At 48.0% G+C, this 17,492-nt stretch overlaps 1 protein-coding gene across 1 annotated transcript in view; it reads right to left on the minus strand.

Moving 5' to 3' along the window:
• Positions 1–8,306: 8,306 nt before the first annotated feature.
• The window catches only part of VSTM2L (V-set and transmembrane domain containing 2 like), a 32,240-nt gene continuing 23,054 nt past the window's right edge, over positions 8,307–17,492 (minus strand). Inside the window, exon 4 of the mRNA XM_004687200.2 lies at positions 8,307–11,549. Coding sequence (XP_004687257.1) covers positions 11,277–11,549 — 273 coding nt within the window. The 3' untranslated portion in view covers positions 8,307–11,276. The remainder of the gene's footprint in view (positions 11,550–17,492) is intronic.

The following is a 17,492-nucleotide window of genomic DNA, read 5'->3' on the forward strand; positions in this document are numbered from 1 at the left end:
GGGGCCTAGGGGTGCCCACCCGCCAGCAACTGTACCACCAGCCTGGGCTTCTCATGTGTAGCGTGTTGAAACAGTTCTCCTGGAGCTGGGAACGGGTTTGTTTTCTAAATAATATAATGCAGTGAGCTCAGCTTCTAGAGATCAGGACAAATTCAGGGCAGGATCTGCTGGAAGTGAGCCAGTATCTATCCTCCCTTTCTTCTCAGGCAGCAAGTCCTGGTGTTGATCTGGTGCTGCTCAGAATAAAGGCCACATTTCCCGTCTCCCTTGCAGCTAGATGTGGCCACATCACTAGATCCTGGCCTGGGATAGGTAAGCAGAGGTCAACTTTAACTTCAGGCAAGAATCTAAAGATAGGATGTTGCTCTTCTCTGCCCTTTCCTTCTTCCTCCTGGTCAGACGTGTCCCCAATGCTGGGAGTAGGGCCACCTTGGCCTGTGAAGAAAAGCCTGCCTGAAGGGATGGTCGGTCTCAAAGCAATGGGGTAGAAATGCTGACGAGATCAAAGCAAGTATCTTAAGAAATTTAGGGAAGGAGAAAACAGAGCTTAAAAAAAAAGTCTTCCTTTGGTTAAATAAGTCTAAACCTTGATCCAACTATGACAAGCTGCTGCTGTCAGAGATAAATCTTTATTCATTGATCCATTTTATTGGGTGGGTGCCACCAGCCAAGCCCTGTGCCAGGTGCTGAGGATACAGCAGTCAGCAGGACCCAGAGTCTGTGGCCTCACAGCCTCTTCATTACCATTCCTGGCATTTTTATAGTTCAGTGTACATTCTAAAGTATTTTCACAGTCAACCCCAGTCAAGATGGTATTGAGTTCATGCTTTAAAAATAACCTGCTCCTCAACTAGAACTCGTACACTGCAGATGGGAATGCAAAATGGTGCAGCCACTTTGAAAAACAGTTTGGAAATTTCCTATAAAGTTAAACATTCTCTCACCATGCTGCTCAGCAATCCCACTCTTAGCTATTTACCCAAGAGAAATGAAAACACATCCACACAAAGACTTATGTTTGAATGTTCGTGGCAGATTTATACACAATTGCCCCAATGTCCGAGAAGAACTGGTACAAGACATTGTGATATATCTGCCCAGCAGAATACAACTCAACAGTAAAAAGGAATGAAGAGTTGAGATATATGACATGGGAAATCTCAAGATCTCTAGGCTTTATGAAAGAAGCCAAGCACCAAAGAGTACAAAACAGTCTGATCCAATTTATATGAAGTTCTAGGAATGTTACTCGATAGAAAGCAGATCCATGGTTATCTGGGGCTTAGGGACAGGGGCTGTAACCAAGGACACAAAGGAAGTTTGGAGGTCACAAAAGTCTTTTCTCAATTGTACTGATATACAACTATTTATATACATCATCAAAATTCATTGAATTATACACTTTAAACAGCTGTTTGTATATTATATAAATCATGCCTCAATAAAACATGTAGAAAAATTAACTACGGTGCAACCATGGGGGGAAAATAACCTCTGTTCATACACTACAATCACAGATGCAGTATATTTTTAAATTAATAAAATTATTGATAAGGTTCTCTTCAGAACAGAAAGGAGATAGAAACATAAGATATGTGGAGGCTGAGCCTTCGACCTGCCAGGCTCTGGGTCTGGAAAGAGGCAGAAGTGTTAGGAATTCATTCAGATCAGCAGCAGAGAGATCAAAGGATTTTTTGAGATCTGGAGGCCTATCGGACTCCCTGGTTGAGACCATATCTTGGATAGTCGGGGGACAGATGCTCTTCTGGTGATTGAGACTTGAGTCAAGTCTCTAGACTTATTAAATGCATCCGGAATGTCTCTGATAGCATCAAAAACCTGGAATCCGAGCTGCCAATAGGAAACCTGGTTTGGGACTGGTGTCCTGAGGACATCAGTTTAGACAAGTGCAGAGAATAGAAATGGGCAGAAAGATTCTTCTTCAAATAAGCCTGTAAGCCCAAAAGCCAAAGCAGGTGAACAAAACTGACTTTAAGCAAGATGGCTGAACATCTCAACTTGTAACAGTGGTGATAAGTGCAAATGATAAGTTACAAGTTTAACAAAGGTAAAGGAAGGAACAGCTTGTAAAAAGAAAAGTTATGATACAAAAACCAAATTAACTTTTTGTTGTTCATATAAAGAAAAACAAATAGAAAACCTAAAAGTGATAAGAATTACTATTGAAGTGAATTTAAATGCAATAAACTAAGACAATGTTTAAAAGACTGTTGGTGATTTGAAGAAAAAAATTCTAAATAATGTATATGTCAACAAGTGGGAAAGTAAAAGAAAGAGAACATGAAGTACAAAAATTGTTCAAATGCTGGTAAATTTAACTAGTACCTGACTATATAAATATTAATTTTGCAGTAAATATTGAAACTAAAATTCTAGACGATAACAAGGAAGATGGGGTGGGGGTGCATCAGTCGGCAACCTCATTGTGTCGAAGGAATTGTCCTGTCGGGGAAAATGATACACTGAACTACTTTATACTGTTAGGGAAATAAATAGTTAAGTTAGTATGTGAAAAATTAAAGTCAAGCCACTCAAAGAAATGGCACTTACAGACTTCAAGTCAGTGGAGAGGGAAAGGAGTGGGTACTAAATTCAAAAGTCAAAAAAGAAAAAGCTATTAACAAAATGTTTTCCTTCATCTCAGGTTAATAGAACACACACCCACAGAATAAGGTAATAGAAAATAAATCAGTAATCACAATAATTGTAAATGGATTAAACTTACCTATTAATGACAGACTATTAGATGAGATCTCATAAAAGCAAAATCTATAAGCTGTGTATAAGAGAACTACCTAAGACAATGATACAGAAGTATTGGAAACAGACAGAAAAATAAATTCCAGTCTCATCCGAGCCAATAGTCTAACAATGATAATATCAGGCAAAAGAATATAATGCAAAAAGCACAAGTAGTGATAAAGTGAGTCATTACATTTATTATGAAACCACCAATCCGACCAAGAAGGTAAAACTCATGAACTTAGAGCCTTTCCTAGCATCTGTATGGAGCTTTTGCAGCTACTTACTGGAGGATTGATCATTTATTCACCTGAATCCTCATGTAGACCTAACTCTCTTAGTGTGGAAAAGGATGAAGCATGAGGACAAGGGAGATTTAAAAATAAAGTTGCTTACTAAATTATTAACTCTGAAGCGATGTGCTAAATCAACATAAATACAGTTAGAACAATAAAGGCCCAGTACACCCTAAATCAGATGCAGCACATTTGCATATTTAATTGGAACACTTATGTAGCCGTAGCCTAGAAAATGGACTTTATTAAAATGTGCCTGCAGTTAACGCTTTCAGATACCAACTCAAATGGTGCCAAATGCAAGTCAAGAAGCTTAAGGTACACCTCATGGATCCGAATGAGAGCCTTGAGCAGGATGAGTTACCGAGGGAGATACTGGAGGCTCAAGAACCTGGCACATTTGACAAAAATCACACTTGATGACCTTGTAGACAAGAAAGAGAAATGAGCTGGATGAGACACAATCAGGTAAATTTGTCTTGGGCCCCAAAGGACAGCTGATTAATAGATGCTGTTAAGCAGGAGCGTGCTTAATTGTAGAGTCCTATAACCCAGGCTCTAATCCTGGGTTCCTCATTTATTTACCAGCCGCTGACCTTGAGAAGTTTTTTTCCCCTTTATATCTCTGGGCATTCATCTCCGCAGAAAGAGACAGCAAACTGCCCATTTCAAGGGGTTGTTGTGAGAATTAAAAGAGAGAACTCATTAAAGCACAGAGCTCATAGTAAGCACCGGACAATAGATATTTTCTATTCTATAGGACAGCAAGAGAATTTAGGAACCACATGTATGACCCAAGACTCAGAGTTTTGGTGATACAGAATTCAACAGTATGGAAAAGCAGCGGCAGTTTGGCCCGCAAATATAGGGGCACGCCATGGACATTGAGGGAGGGGTTAGTTCTGCTCTGCGAGAGCTCTGAACCTCCTGGCAATACCTCCGGACCCCTTCTCCGAATACAGCTTTTAACTGCACAAAATAAAATGATAGAATTACAAAGCAAACTGATTATATTGAAATGCAGTTTTTGAAATACATATTTTAAGGTGTGATAGGAATAAACTTGCTCCTTTATGAATGCATTAAATAACAAAATCTAGGGGCAGAGCTAATAACAACCATAACTTTGGAGTAGTGATGAGTGTAAACAATGTTCCGAGATGCCTGTAATAACTGTTTTGTGATATGAAAATATTTGTGATTCTGTTGGTGACAAATTCACAAGTTACTGCTAATGCGCCTCTGGTTTGTTGTTTGCATTCATAATAGAAGAAAATGCTAAATTTCAGTTGGAGGTTAGTGAAAATAAAGACAAAGTGTTGTTCTCCATGCAAGTTTGCAAATCTCATGCATCCCATCCATGAGCTTAGTTGGATGGCCTGTGGATGCCAGATGAATCAAGATTCAAACGCTAGGGCTTGCAGTGCACTGATCTAAAATCAGTTTAAATTAAACCAGGGCTAAGTCAAACAAAAAAGAGAAGTGGGTGGGAATTGAGGTGGAGAGTGGGATGGAGGAGGATGGGCATGGACATAGCTCCAGGATCTGTTCTGTGTATGTCAGCAGGGGCTTCCTGAAGGAGAAAGCATCATCATACATGTCTAAATTCTCAATTTGCTAGTTTATGAACTTAACATGATCCCAATGAAAATAACAATAAAATTTTTTTCCAACTAGATAAGGTGATTCTAAAATTTATATGGAAAAGTAAAGAAAAATCCAGGCAATTTCTGGAAACAAAATTAAGAGAGGAGAGGAAAACAGCAATAATATGGCAAAGCACAACATAAAACTATAATAATTAAAATGGCTTGGTACTAACCAATGAATGAAGCAGAAAAGGTTGAGAAATAGTCCATCTACATGCAGGGGTTAGGAATATGAAAATGACATTTCCCATCAATTGGGGGAAGACAATGTTGAGAAAAGAGGTAGATATCTAGGAAAAAATATAACTACAACCCTATCTCACACTTGACAGCCATTTAAATTCCTCAGGGGGTAAAGTGTACATTTACAGCAATGAAATATAACACAAGAAATGGTAAGAGATGAATAGATACCAACTACTTAACAATAAGAGTTTATATAGCAAGGTCAAAATGCAAACAAAAGACAGGAAAATAATTGCAATTCATCTCACAAAGAACCCCTACTAATCAATAAGATGACAAGCAACAAGCCAATAAAAAAAGTGGGCAAAGATTATGAACTGTCAGTTCACAGGAAAGAGTACAAACGGTTCTTAAATCAGCAAAACGAAGTTCAGACTCACCCGTAAGATGAACACAAATTAAAACTCACGACAGCCTGTGGGACCACAGTTGATCCCAACTGCTATGGAGACAATTTGACAAGATTTACTAAAATTAAAAATGTACAAATTCTTTGACCCAGCAACTCTAACTTCTAAATATGTATCCCACAAACATATTTGCAGAGTTGTGCACAGATTTATATTCTAGAAAATTCACTGCAATGTTGTTTATAGCAGCACAAGCTGGAAAACAACCTGCATGTTTATCCGCAGGGGGCTGGTTAAATCAGTCACTGTTCATCTGTAAAATGGGATAGTCTACAGCCACGAAAAGACCTTTTGAAAGCACCACCATGCTAGGACAATAAATAGAAAAATCAAGGCACAGTTTTGTGTGCAAGTGCTGTCATCTGTAGGTGTATTTATTTTGTTAAAGATTTATTTATACATCCAAGAACTGGGGTACAGGTCAGAGGTGCAGGGGGTGAGAGGTTCACCAGAGACAGAGTGGGGAGCAGAACTGGCAGATCTACTGAAATACACTGCTGAGGGGAGCAGCGGATAGAAGAGGTCTGCTGTGCCTTGTGGGTCAGCTCCCTGGGTGGGGATCAAACTCATGCTGCCAGGGCTGTGGATAACTTCATAGTGCTGAGACTTAACCAGTTGTACCTTAACCCATTGACAGGGCCCTTTCATCTGTGGCTTCAAACACACACACACACTCACTCACATGTAGGTGCAAACTGTAACTGGAAGAGGAGTAAACAACCTCCAGGTGGTGATTATTGTCTCTCTGGGACAACTGGGAGGTGGCAAACGGAATCTCTCTACATGCTCTTTTGAGTTTAAGACACTTCCCATCGTAGGCCCATATTATTTTTCCAATTTTTTTTTTTTTTTTAAGATTTTCAAGGTTGTTTGGGGAGAGCAATTTGATAGCTATTTCAAATTGCGAGTGTGTCCTCATCTCTCTGGTGCTAGCAAATCCAGGTTTCAGGACTTTCTACATCTTGAAATGTCAGGGAATGCCAAGCTTTCACAGAGTTATCCCCATGAGAGAAAATAACTAGAACCAATGGAGTCATCCCTCAGCAGGTGGGCAGTTGGGTAACATTGGGGCATCTGTGTCTGGAATGCTTCTCGGTGGGCAGCCAGAGTGAGACAGCCCATGAGCCGGGAGAAGGCAGAGCCGGGCGTGTTTAGGGCAGACACCCTATACGATGCGTTCACTGTAGAGATTTGTGTCTGCTTCTTTAAAGTCACAGCATGCAACGTTCCTCTCAGCTGCCTCCTCGGGCTCCTGTTGGACGTTCAGCCTCAGGGGCTCCACTCTAGAACGGTTGGAGCAAGATCAGTGGGGACAGGGCCCCAGAGCCTGGACTGCTCACAAGCTTTGGTGACTCAGGCCTTGGGTGACATGTTGGCTCAGGAGAGCAGTGGACACCCATTTCCAGAGTCCCTGAGGGGGGCCTGGAGCCACTTTCCCTTCTCCTGAAGCAGGTCTCCTTCACGCCCTGCTCAGGCTGGTTCCCTGTGAGGTGCCGCAATGATTCTGGACTTGTCTGGGCCCTTTAGATAGTTCATCACACAGCCAGCGCTTTCTGGGGAGAATAGGGGTTTAATCAGGCCTGCCCTCACCGGGAGCACCCAGCCCTGGGTTGAAGCTTCCTGGAAACTTTCTCACCTTCAGAAACAGGTCACCCCTGCCTTACACGCTGAAACCAGGGGTGAAGATCCAAGAGTGGGGGCGGGGGAGCAGGGATGGTCTTTGTTGTCATGTTTCCCACTCCGGAGCAGCAGGAGGCAAAAGGACCTCTCTGGGATGGGGTCTCCCACCCAGGAGACCGCACCTGGGTGGGTGGGATCTGGGCCAGAATTCAGGACCTCGAGGAGCAAGGAGGCTGTGGCTCAGAAGCAAAGATGGGGGAGGCTTCCCGGGGGCCACAGGCCAGCTCCCACCTCACAGCATGAAAACCACCTCGGGGCACCACTGCTGCCCTGTGTGGGAACTGGCCAGCTGCGTTATTGACCTGCCGCGGGCCGCAGGAGGGAGAGGTCTCTCTGAGCCTTTGGGACAAGGCCTGGGGACCCCCTTCACCGCCCTCTTAGGAACGCCCCTCCTCCAGGCCTCCTGTTCCTCTACTGCCCCCGCTGCCACCTCTGTGGTGCCTGTTTTTCAGCACAGTGGCTCTGGCTTCCACGCAAGAATCACAGCGATATTGACAGGAGCCAGAAGTTCCCGGCTGAGTGGGGTGGGCAGGCGAGCACAGCACTAGGGTGGGAGCACCTCAAGTCTTATACAGCTTTATTGAGAGTTAATCCACATGCCGCAATCCACCATGTAAAGAGTGTAACACGACAAATGCAGCGGTCACCAGGTCTTCGCAGAATGCGTAGCCATCACCTACGTCAACTTTATCACCCCAAAGAACCCTGTCCCCACTGCTACTCCCCACTCCTCGCCAAGCCCAGCCTAGGAAGCACCTGTTGGCTTCCTGTCTCTATTTTGCTGTTCTGGATGTCTTGTAGAAATAGAAAAACATGTAATGTGGGTTTCTGGGCCACCACTGTCAGTCAACTTAATGTTTCCAGAATCACCCACTTTGGGGTGCACAGCATTTTAGCCTTTTTTTTTTTTACACCTGTGATTTTTATTTATTTTTATTTTATAACAGTTTATTTTTACATCATTTTGTACATTTTTTTCCCCATCTCAATTGTAAAACCCGCGGGTTTCCCATCACCAAGTCACCCGTGTGCCATCACCATAATCCCATGCACTTCCGTCCCCCCCCCCCCTTTTTGATCCCATTCCCCACTCCACCCCCGCAAAATGTCTCTGGTATATGGTTGTTCATTATTTTTGTTATTTTCTCGCCTGGTCCATTATACTCCCGCTATGAGTGAAACCATCCGGTATTTTTCTTTCTCTTTCTGGCTTACCTCACTAAGCATGATCTTTTCCAGCTCTATCCAAGTTGCTACAAAAGACATGTGTTTCTCTTTTTTGTTTGCTGAGTAATATTCCATTGTATATATGTACCACATCTTTTTTATCCAGTCAGCATTTCAGCCTTTTTATCGCCACATAATATTCTGTGGTGTGGACACCACATTTAATTTATCCATTTATCAGTTGATAGATTTTTGGGTTGTTTGCCCTTTTGGCTATTATGAGTGATGTTGCTGTAAGGGTTCACTACCAAGCTTGGGGTGGATGGATGTCTTCACTTCTGTGGTGTGGAATTGTGGGGTCATATGATAATTCTTTTGTTTAATGTGCTGAGAAAATGCCAAACTGTTTTCCAAAGTGACTGTACCACTTTCAAGCCCACAGCAGGGTGGGAGGGTTCCCATTTCTCCACATCTTTGCCAACACCTGTTATTTATCTATCTTTTGAACCATGTGAAGTGGTATGGCGCAATTTTGATTTGCATTTCCCTGGTAACATCCCCATGTTACAGAAAAGGAAATGGAGGTTCAGCGAGAGCAAGAGTCTGGATTGCAGTTTAATCTGGGATGGGTAGAAGCAAGATTCTAACTTTCCTCTACCTTGAGCTACCCTCCCAGCTGAGTAACAAAACTAGGAGCTAAATCAGATCCCGTGGAGTTCCCACAGAAGCCCTCACCAGGGCCTGGCTCACAGCAGGTACTCAGGATCGGTATTGTCATCACTCTAGTACAAGCCTACCCTACCCCGCCATGGACATCCAGGCCCCAGCCCCTCCCAGAGGGACCTGGGCTTTGCAAGTCCTGCCTTGACTTGAGCATTTCTGGAGAGACAGGTAGATGGGTGGTGCTTACGGCTTCTGCAGGGGAGCATCAGAGGGAGCAGTGGGCATCTGGCTGCCAGGACTGAACCTGAAGCCCTAGAGCAACCCACTCTCAGAAGGATTTGCAGGAGAACCAGGACAGGTGGGAACCAGAGGAGTCCAGAGTCCAGGCATGAAGGGGAAATAGGGAGAGAGAGGTATCCAGGCCTGGCAGAGCAGAGTTCAACAATGCTGTGACCTTGAAAGAGCTACTTAACCTCTCTGAGCAGGACTCTTCACCCATAATAAGGAGAAAATGAGGTCCTGAAAGTGCAGCACTGCCTAACCTTCGGACTTGCAAACCCACCCCAAGAAAGCTGTGCTCACATGCATCAGAGACATAAATGAGAACGCTCCTGGATGTGGTGTTGGTCATAGCACCCAGCTGGAACACACATTCCTACAAACAGCAGGATGGCTGGGTCAGTTGATAAGTTGCAGGATGTACATGCAACGGAATATTATACAGCAATAAAAATGGACAAGTACAGACATGAGCAAATATGGATGAATCTCACAAATCCAGAGGTACATGAAAGAACAGATACAGTATGATCCCATGCATATAAAGTTCAAAAAGATAGAACACAGCCATATTGTTTAAGATGACATACATACAGGCAGTAAAACATCATGTAAAGATGATTATTAAAGAGGTGATTACCTTACAAGACAGAGTAGATGTGGTTAGGGGGTATGAAATGGGGGAATGGAATGAATAGTGTGTGTGGTAGGTGGTGGCTACTTTCTTATTCGCTCTATAATTTATTTATTCCCAGAACAGTGTAAACATATTTTAGGCAGTCTTCTGCATTTGTGATTATCTCAAAGTCAAAGAATAATTTGAGAGCCTGGTAATTGCATTTTCCTTCCCCTTTCTCTGTGCCCCACCAGCTCTTGTTCTGTGTGTGGAGGGGCAGAGAGGAAGAGTGAGAAGCCAAGGGAGGTGTGGGTGTGGGCTTGCCCTCAAGCCCCTCAAGCTCTGAGACACTAATGCCCTAAAAAGACACAGCCCAGAGGTTTTTTTTAAACCGCTTTATTCGGGTTGGCTGGTAGTCACAGATTGGATCGTATGTACAGGGTTACCCACACAGCCCTGGACAAAGCCCTCGGCCTCGCCCACATCCCCCATGCCATTGCTGAGGGGTGGCAGAGGTTTGAGGCAGTTCCAAGGGGAGTGCTGGACCCAATAGAAATATTTACAAATCACCAGGGGTGGTGCCCCTGATCAGGAACTGAGGGGGTTGGCATGGGGGTGGGGCTTGGCTCCCAAGAACCCCAGACCCTTGGATAGACCTGGCATGGGTCCCAAAAGGGGTTTGGGACCTTGGGAGCTGGCAGAGGGGGGCTCCTGGGAGAGCCTCAAAGACCCTGGACGGGGTCCTGCTGGTGCAAAACTCTGCCTGGGGCCATGGGGTCGGAGGGGAAAGCCCTCCTTCTGACTTGCTGTGGGAGGTGGGGGGGTTCAGATTCCCTGTCCCGCCTCGAATGGGGACAGAAGGCTGCTTCTTAGGTAGGAGCTGAACAGAATAACCCGCCAGCAGGCGGTGTAGCCTCTGCTCTCCTCCCAAGGCCCCCGTGAGTGACCCTGATTACGAGAGAGGGCCCCAGGGCAAGGCTCTCCTGGAGTTCTGTGCCCCAGTTCTTCGTGAGGGTGGGGCCCTAATTCAGCTCAGAAATTCAAGTCCAAATTTGGGGAGGGGTCACTGTCCACACCCTGGGGTCCAAGCAGGGGATGGTAGGAAGGAGGGAAAGTAAGGCTGGGCGGCCCGGCTTGGGACAGGTTGGGGGACAAGCAAGCAAAGCAAAACACTGCACTCCACTGAAGCTGGTGACAGAAGGGGGCAGCTACCCCAGCATGGTGCCCCGCCCCAGTGTTGGGGTGATCATCCCCTTGATGCCCTGAGCCACGTCCTCAGGCTTCTCCAAGCCGGGTCACAGCAGGGGTCTGAAAAGGAAGGGTTGGGTGGGCTTACATGCTGAGCAAAAGGGGTGGTGGGCGGAGGGCCGATGTGGGGGCCACAGGCCATCTCAGGGATGGAGAGGAGGCTGGAAACGGGCAGTCCCGGCCCCGGCAGTCCAGTGGCTTCTAATGCACTCTGTACAGCCGTGGGGGCGGGGGGCAGGTGGCGGGTTAGGGTGTCAGTCTAGAGGCTGCAGGCCTCCTCATCCACCGAGCGCTTCCGTAGCTCCTTGCCTGGCTTGGGGGGTGGTGGGGCTGGGGCCGCAGGAGGGACTTCTGGCAGGTGCAGGACGGAGTTTTCTCCCGGCTGCACCCGCAGGTAGGCCTTGACCTTGTGGTGCCGGGCCTTGCCATCACTGAAGTCGATGACGCGGCACTCATAGGTGCCTTCATCCGTGGGCTTCACTCGAGACAGGCGCAGCTTGTGGGAGATGTTGCTACCCACCACCTTGACCACCTGGGGGCGACAGAGAAACTTTGACCTGTCTCTCAGTGGCAGCGGGGAAGAAGTGAGGAGCATAGGACCCCACATCCCACTCCTGTCCCAGAAACACTCCCACTAGTGCATGAGGAGGTGTGCAGGGGAGTGGGTTAAATATCAACAAAAGTAGAAACAATGAAATGATTCATCAAAAGGACAGATAAATAAGCAAAGTATGTCCATTCAATGGAATACTGCACAGCAGTTAAAAAGAACCTTGGCAGCAGATGAGTTAGACCTCAGTGACAAGCAGGGTGAAAAGATCTCATTACAAAGCTCCTACAGCATGATGCTATTTCTGCAAATAAGTGCATATAAATACTCTACACTGGTTTTAGAGAGGTGTGTGTGTGTAGAAGTTTCAAAGAGGGCACAAAAAATGTCTCTGAACCACGGTTGTCTACTTGGAGCCCAAGGGACAGTGGACTTGGCATAGCAGCACAGTGAGTTCTTTGTCTGAAATACTTTGTTTCTTCAAAAAAATAAAGGCTGATCATAAATATATCAGGATGATAACAACTGTTCACTCCAGTTGTGGGGGACAAGAGAGCCTGTGACATTTGTGTTTGTTTTGCTTTTTGCTTGCATATGTGTCTATTTATTTGGCTTGTTAATCTTATTTAAAATTGTTAAAATTTAACTTAAATATAGTAAAGTGTACAGAGCTTTTCTATACAGCTTGATGAAATGCTACTTATGTATATATCTATCTGATCAGCATCACTTTTATAACCCTATGAGTATTCCCTCGTGACCTTCTAGGTCAGGCCCATAGCGAACCACTTCTCTGACTTTTATCACAAGGTTAGTTTTGCCTGTACTTGAACTCGTTCTTTGTGTGACTTCAGAGTATTATGGATTTCTTCATATCGATGCATGGCTCAGTTTGTTTTTTTCATCACTGTATAGAATTCCACCGCATGGATATACCACCATCTGTTTATCCAGCCACCTGTTAGTGGGTAGGATCATAGTTCTTATGAATAAATATGATTTTAATATAAAAACACTGTGACCTTTTTTCATTAAAAAAAGAAAAAGTAGTTAGATCATTATGTAAGAAATATTCCTGAGAAAGCTGGGAATTCCTGGGAAAGGGTACAAGGGACTCTGTCACCTACTTTTGCAACTTTAAGAGTCTACAATTCAAAATAAAGTTACTTTCAAGGGCAGGGGAAGCTGGGCCTATGGAATGGGGTGATGATAGGCAGAGGCTTTGCTCTTTCCTTGGCCCCTATTCACCAAGAGGTGAAAGGAAACCTGCCCCATCTTCTGCAGCCCTGCCTCAGACAGAACAGCAGAGATCAGTCCTCAAGCACCAGTGGGTGACCCTCTCCCCAATAACTTTATCCCCTGTTGGCATTACAGACTCACCCAGCCCAGGCTGCAGCTGAGTGGGCTGCAGGCCTGTGGCCCCAGTCCTGAGGCCTGCTAGCCTCTCCCTTCCAGGGAGCTGGGGCGGCCATCAGCCTATTCTTGCCCAGCCCAACTCCTGGAGGAGGAAGTGCCTTCAGGGGCTCATCACCCTGTGACCAGGCCAGGATGAAGAAGAGGACAGGCCCCGAGGGCACTTTCTCTGCAGCTGGTCGCTCACTCACTCGCATGGCTTCCAGTCACTCACTATTCTGCTCTGGCATCCCTGGCCTCACTTCACCTCAGGCTAAATGCCAAGCTCTTTCGGACTCGGGTTTCTGAGGTGTTACCTGGGTGCTCCCCATCTTTCTTCACTGCTCAGCGCCATTCTCAAATGCCCTCACGGGGAGCTTTTCAATACACCCCGTTTCCTCCCTGCAGAGCACAATTTGAGAACCATTGTCTGTTGACTGGATTTTGTTTCTCTGGCTAAACTACAAACTCTACAAAGGCAGGGATCATGTATTTTATTCATCTGCATAATCATCATAGGGCCTGACATCAGGTAAATAATGACAACAATAATAAAGTATGTGTCGAGTGAATAGGTTTGCTATAGTTCCTTCTTTCTCCAAACGAAGTGGTGTCCAGAGATAATGCTCAATTTCAGGTTGCAGACCCATGACTGTACCCACTTTACAGATGGTGAAACGAAGGTGAAAGGAGCCATGACTCCCACGGACGAGGAGTCCATGAGTGACAGAGCCAGACCCGCCTCCATGTATTCTAGTCCTCCAAATGGGGGGGGGGGCACCCACCGGGGGCCCTGCCAAGGCCACAGAGGACTTCCCAGGGTCTAGAAGGGAAGAGGGCAGCCAGGTAGCCTCCCTCCCTTACTCAGAGCCCTCCCTGCTGGTCCTCATCCCCAAAGAGCAGGATAACATGGAGCTCAGGTACAACAGAAGCATGAGGCGGGACACGGGCCAAACCCCCAGGGGCAAGCAGTGGGAACTACTTCCAGCTGCCCCCTTAGCCTGGGGCCCAGAACCAGCACCCCTCCCTGCTGTGGGCTAGGCCCAGCTGGAGGCCATCAGCCCTGCTGACTCCTCACCTCAGACCAAGGGCAGGGAGAGGTCCTTTGGCCTGTCATGCTCTCAGGCGAGTTAGGAGATGCCGTTGCAAATGCGCAGCGGGAAGCGAATTACCTCAACATCTGTTTCCCTCACGGATATTAATTATCCTTCATTTGTCAACCCTACAAGGCGCTAATGGAGTAATAATGTGAAGCGCTGGGAGCAGGAGCTCCTAGGGAGGGAGCGTCAAGCACTACCCCACCCTCTGCCCACCACCTCTCTCCCAGAGGGGAGCAAAGGCCGGGCAGCTCTGCCTGGGAGCTGCAGGGCCAGAGAGGAGGAGGGGAAGATGGGAGCACGCGGGGCCCGGAAAGGCTGGACTGTGGCCCTTAAAGTCACCAGCACCCTGGTGTGTGGTTCCTTGGGCCAGGCCCGGCTGTTCACCGGACAGACATTTAGTGACCATCTACTCTGGCTGGGCCCCGGGGAGGCAGCTGTGAACCAGCTAGGCCCCAGCACTGGACACAGCGGCTCAGGAGTTGCAAGCCCAGACCTCAGTCTCGGTGGGCAGGAACACAGATCTGACTGCTCTCACCCAGCCTCGTGGGTCTGACATTGACACACGTTCCAGAGAAGAGGCATAACACAAACAGTAACAGCAGCGCTGGCAGGTAACAAGTGTGTACGAAGCACTTGACCCTGTGAGGTGGGGTGGGGTAAGGAGCTAGCACTGCATACACCCCATTTAAGCCTTGCGTTAAGCCTGTGCTGTGCACCCGCCAGGGGGACACCTGCCGTGAGGGCCAGGAGGGGATGCGATGTGCCCAAGGTCACTCAGCTGGTGACAGAGACCAAGTCCTTGCCATGTCACAGAGGCCCCCCCATGGCCAGGAAAACTATAGGTGTCTTTCCACCCCTCCCACCCCATCCCCTCGGTCCCCAACCTCCATGTCTGGGGGGAGCCTCGCCCTCCTCCAAGGTACAGCCCATGAAAGCAGTCCTCCCTCCTGCTGGAGCTTCTTGGGATTGGCAGAAGCCTCTGCTGGGTTCCATCTCTCACAACTTGGCCAGTGAACCCCGAAGTACAGCCTTGCAGTGTGACCAGAGAGGCCAGGAGAAGAGACCCTGCACGGCCGCCTGGCTGTAAATCATAATCACCCGGGCCAGGCATCGACAGGCCTTTGCGGTGCAATTAAGCACCTAATTATGCTGAAAGAGACGAGGCGAGTCCTTGCGCTAGGGAGCTCAGCCTCCCACTCTCCCCAGGCCCAGGGCTTCCCAGCAAAGCAGGGGCAGCTGGGTCCTCAGGTGGGTCAGTTGGGGTCTTTCTCCAGCCACCCCAGGAAGAATGGGAGGTGCCAGTTTATGTCCATGGTGCCAGGCGGCATACGTGGGACTGGAGCCTGAGATGATGGGGGTGGTAATCCATCGGCCGGAGGGGCCTGGTCCCTGCCCCGCCCAGCCTCCTCACTGGCCCCTTAAGCCTCGTTCAGAACCCAACTCAGAGTCTCCCCAAATCTGAGCCACAGAAAGCCTCACCCATTTCAGCCTGCCCTCCCACACCATCACCCCCACCTCTCCTTTCACACTCCAGCACATTCCATCCCTGAGTCCTGGATCTTCCCTCTAAACATTACTGTGCGCTCTCCCTTCCTCTACCAGAAGCCAGACTCACCTTGCAGTGGCAAGGTCTCGGCTTCTCTCATCACCCGAGCCTCTTTCTGGGTCTCCCCAAAGACTCAGAATGCCTCCTTCCACAGCTTCCCACAGTGGCCCTGCGGGGTCTCATCCACTGCGCCCTTCAACCACACCAGCCTCCAGCAATTTCCAAAGCGCACAGCAACCAAGTTCCCTCAGGCCTAGTCAACTCCTGTCTGCTCCAGTACTCACTTCAAAGAGCACCTCCTCCAGGAAGTCCTCTGGCCCCTCCAGACTAGGGCTGGCCCTCTGTTGCCAGCTGCCCTCATTTGCCCTCACAGCTTTAATTTTTCTTATCACAAGTGATTATTGAGTTAACATCCGTCTCCCACACGGCCAAAGAAGAGGGACTGGGTATGTGGGACCGTGGCCTTCACAAGGCATCTTTGCAGCCCCGGACCACAGCCAGCTGGCCCTGTCCTATTTCAAGGGATTCCCAAGAGGGAGAAGTGATTTTAACACCACATGAGCCTTGCCTCCCTGGCAACCTTCAGAACTTAATACCCTTGGCATACTGTGGGTCACTGCGGGGATTTTAAGGAAAGATGGAAACGGCTACAGCAGAAAACACAATCTAGGTAAACCACCCCACTGCTCAGCCTGTTAATCCTCTATGAAGGATGCAGGCGCTTGTGCTGTGCCAGGGGTCCTGGTCCTCATCCCAGAACCCCAGAAAATGGGCAGTGCCACTGTGGCCCACCAGGGGGGCAGCTGGCACTGGGCCAGGAGCTTGACCTGCAGGGCCACTTGGTGGGCCTGACAAACGTGTGGTCCTGTAGCCATTCAGGGAGACTCAGGATAAGGGCCACAGTGTGCTTCCTGAAGCTCTCCTGGCCCTCCCTGGCCAGAGAGGAGGCAGGCAGCCTACCAGGCCACGGAACCCTGCCCATGTCCTCCTGCAGCCTGGTGGACTTCCTTTCCAAGAACTCAAGACCCAGTACGTGCTGGGGCTACCCAGGCAGTAAGCTGTGCTGTTTGGCTCCCACATATTTTTCAAAAATCAAATTAGGTCCCAAGAGTTCAAAATTAAGAGATGCTCCATTGAATTCGGGACCTTTAGAGGACACAGGATGCTGGGCCGGGATTCCTGCCTGGCTCTGCTTGCTGCTGTAATGCGGGGCCTGACTCCCCAGGCCCCATCACCCCCGACCAAGAGCCCCCTCCCCCCCAAAAAAACATGTGCAGGAAGGGGTGCCCGGCCCGCTTATGTGTCTGTATCACAGTCTGGTCTCGGTTTACTCTGACACTCCTGGGCACAGAGACAACCCCTGGGTACTTCTCGGGCACTGCCAGGCGTAGGCATAGTGCTGTAAAAGCGACACCAAGCAGGCCCGTCCAGCCCCACCATCTCCCAGGCAGACATGAAACAATTAGTTAACCCTTGAATAACTCAGAGACCACGGGGGTCAGGGCGCTGGCCCTCATGCGGTCCAAAGTCGGCATGAAACTTACAGTCAACCCACCCAATCTTTGGGTTCTACATCCTCAGCTTCAGCCAAGCCACATTTGAAATGGGTTGAACAGTGAATGTGGAAGCTGCTGATACAAAACCACCCATGTAAGTGGACTCACAGCCTCCAGTCTATACTATTCAAGGGTCAACTGTGATCACACAGGTAGTTAGAGAAGGAAGCAAGCGCCACCAGCAGGAAAAGGCTGCTGGCTACGTCGCAGAGGCTTCTGGAGCTGTGCTCAGGACTCGAGAGAGCAACAGTGTTCTGGCCAGAAAACGCCTGTGCAAACGGGCCTGCAGGTGGGAGGGGTAGGAAAGGGTGGAGGGGAAGAGCCCAGAGAG

The sequence above is a fragment of the Condylura cristata genome, unplaced genomic scaffold, assembly GCF_000260355.1.
Source record: "Condylura cristata isolate star-nosed mole 26May11 unplaced genomic scaffold, ConCri1.0 scaffold00022, whole genome shotgun sequence".
Taxonomy (NCBI): Eukaryota; Metazoa; Chordata; class Mammalia; order Eulipotyphla; family Talpidae; genus Condylura; species Condylura cristata.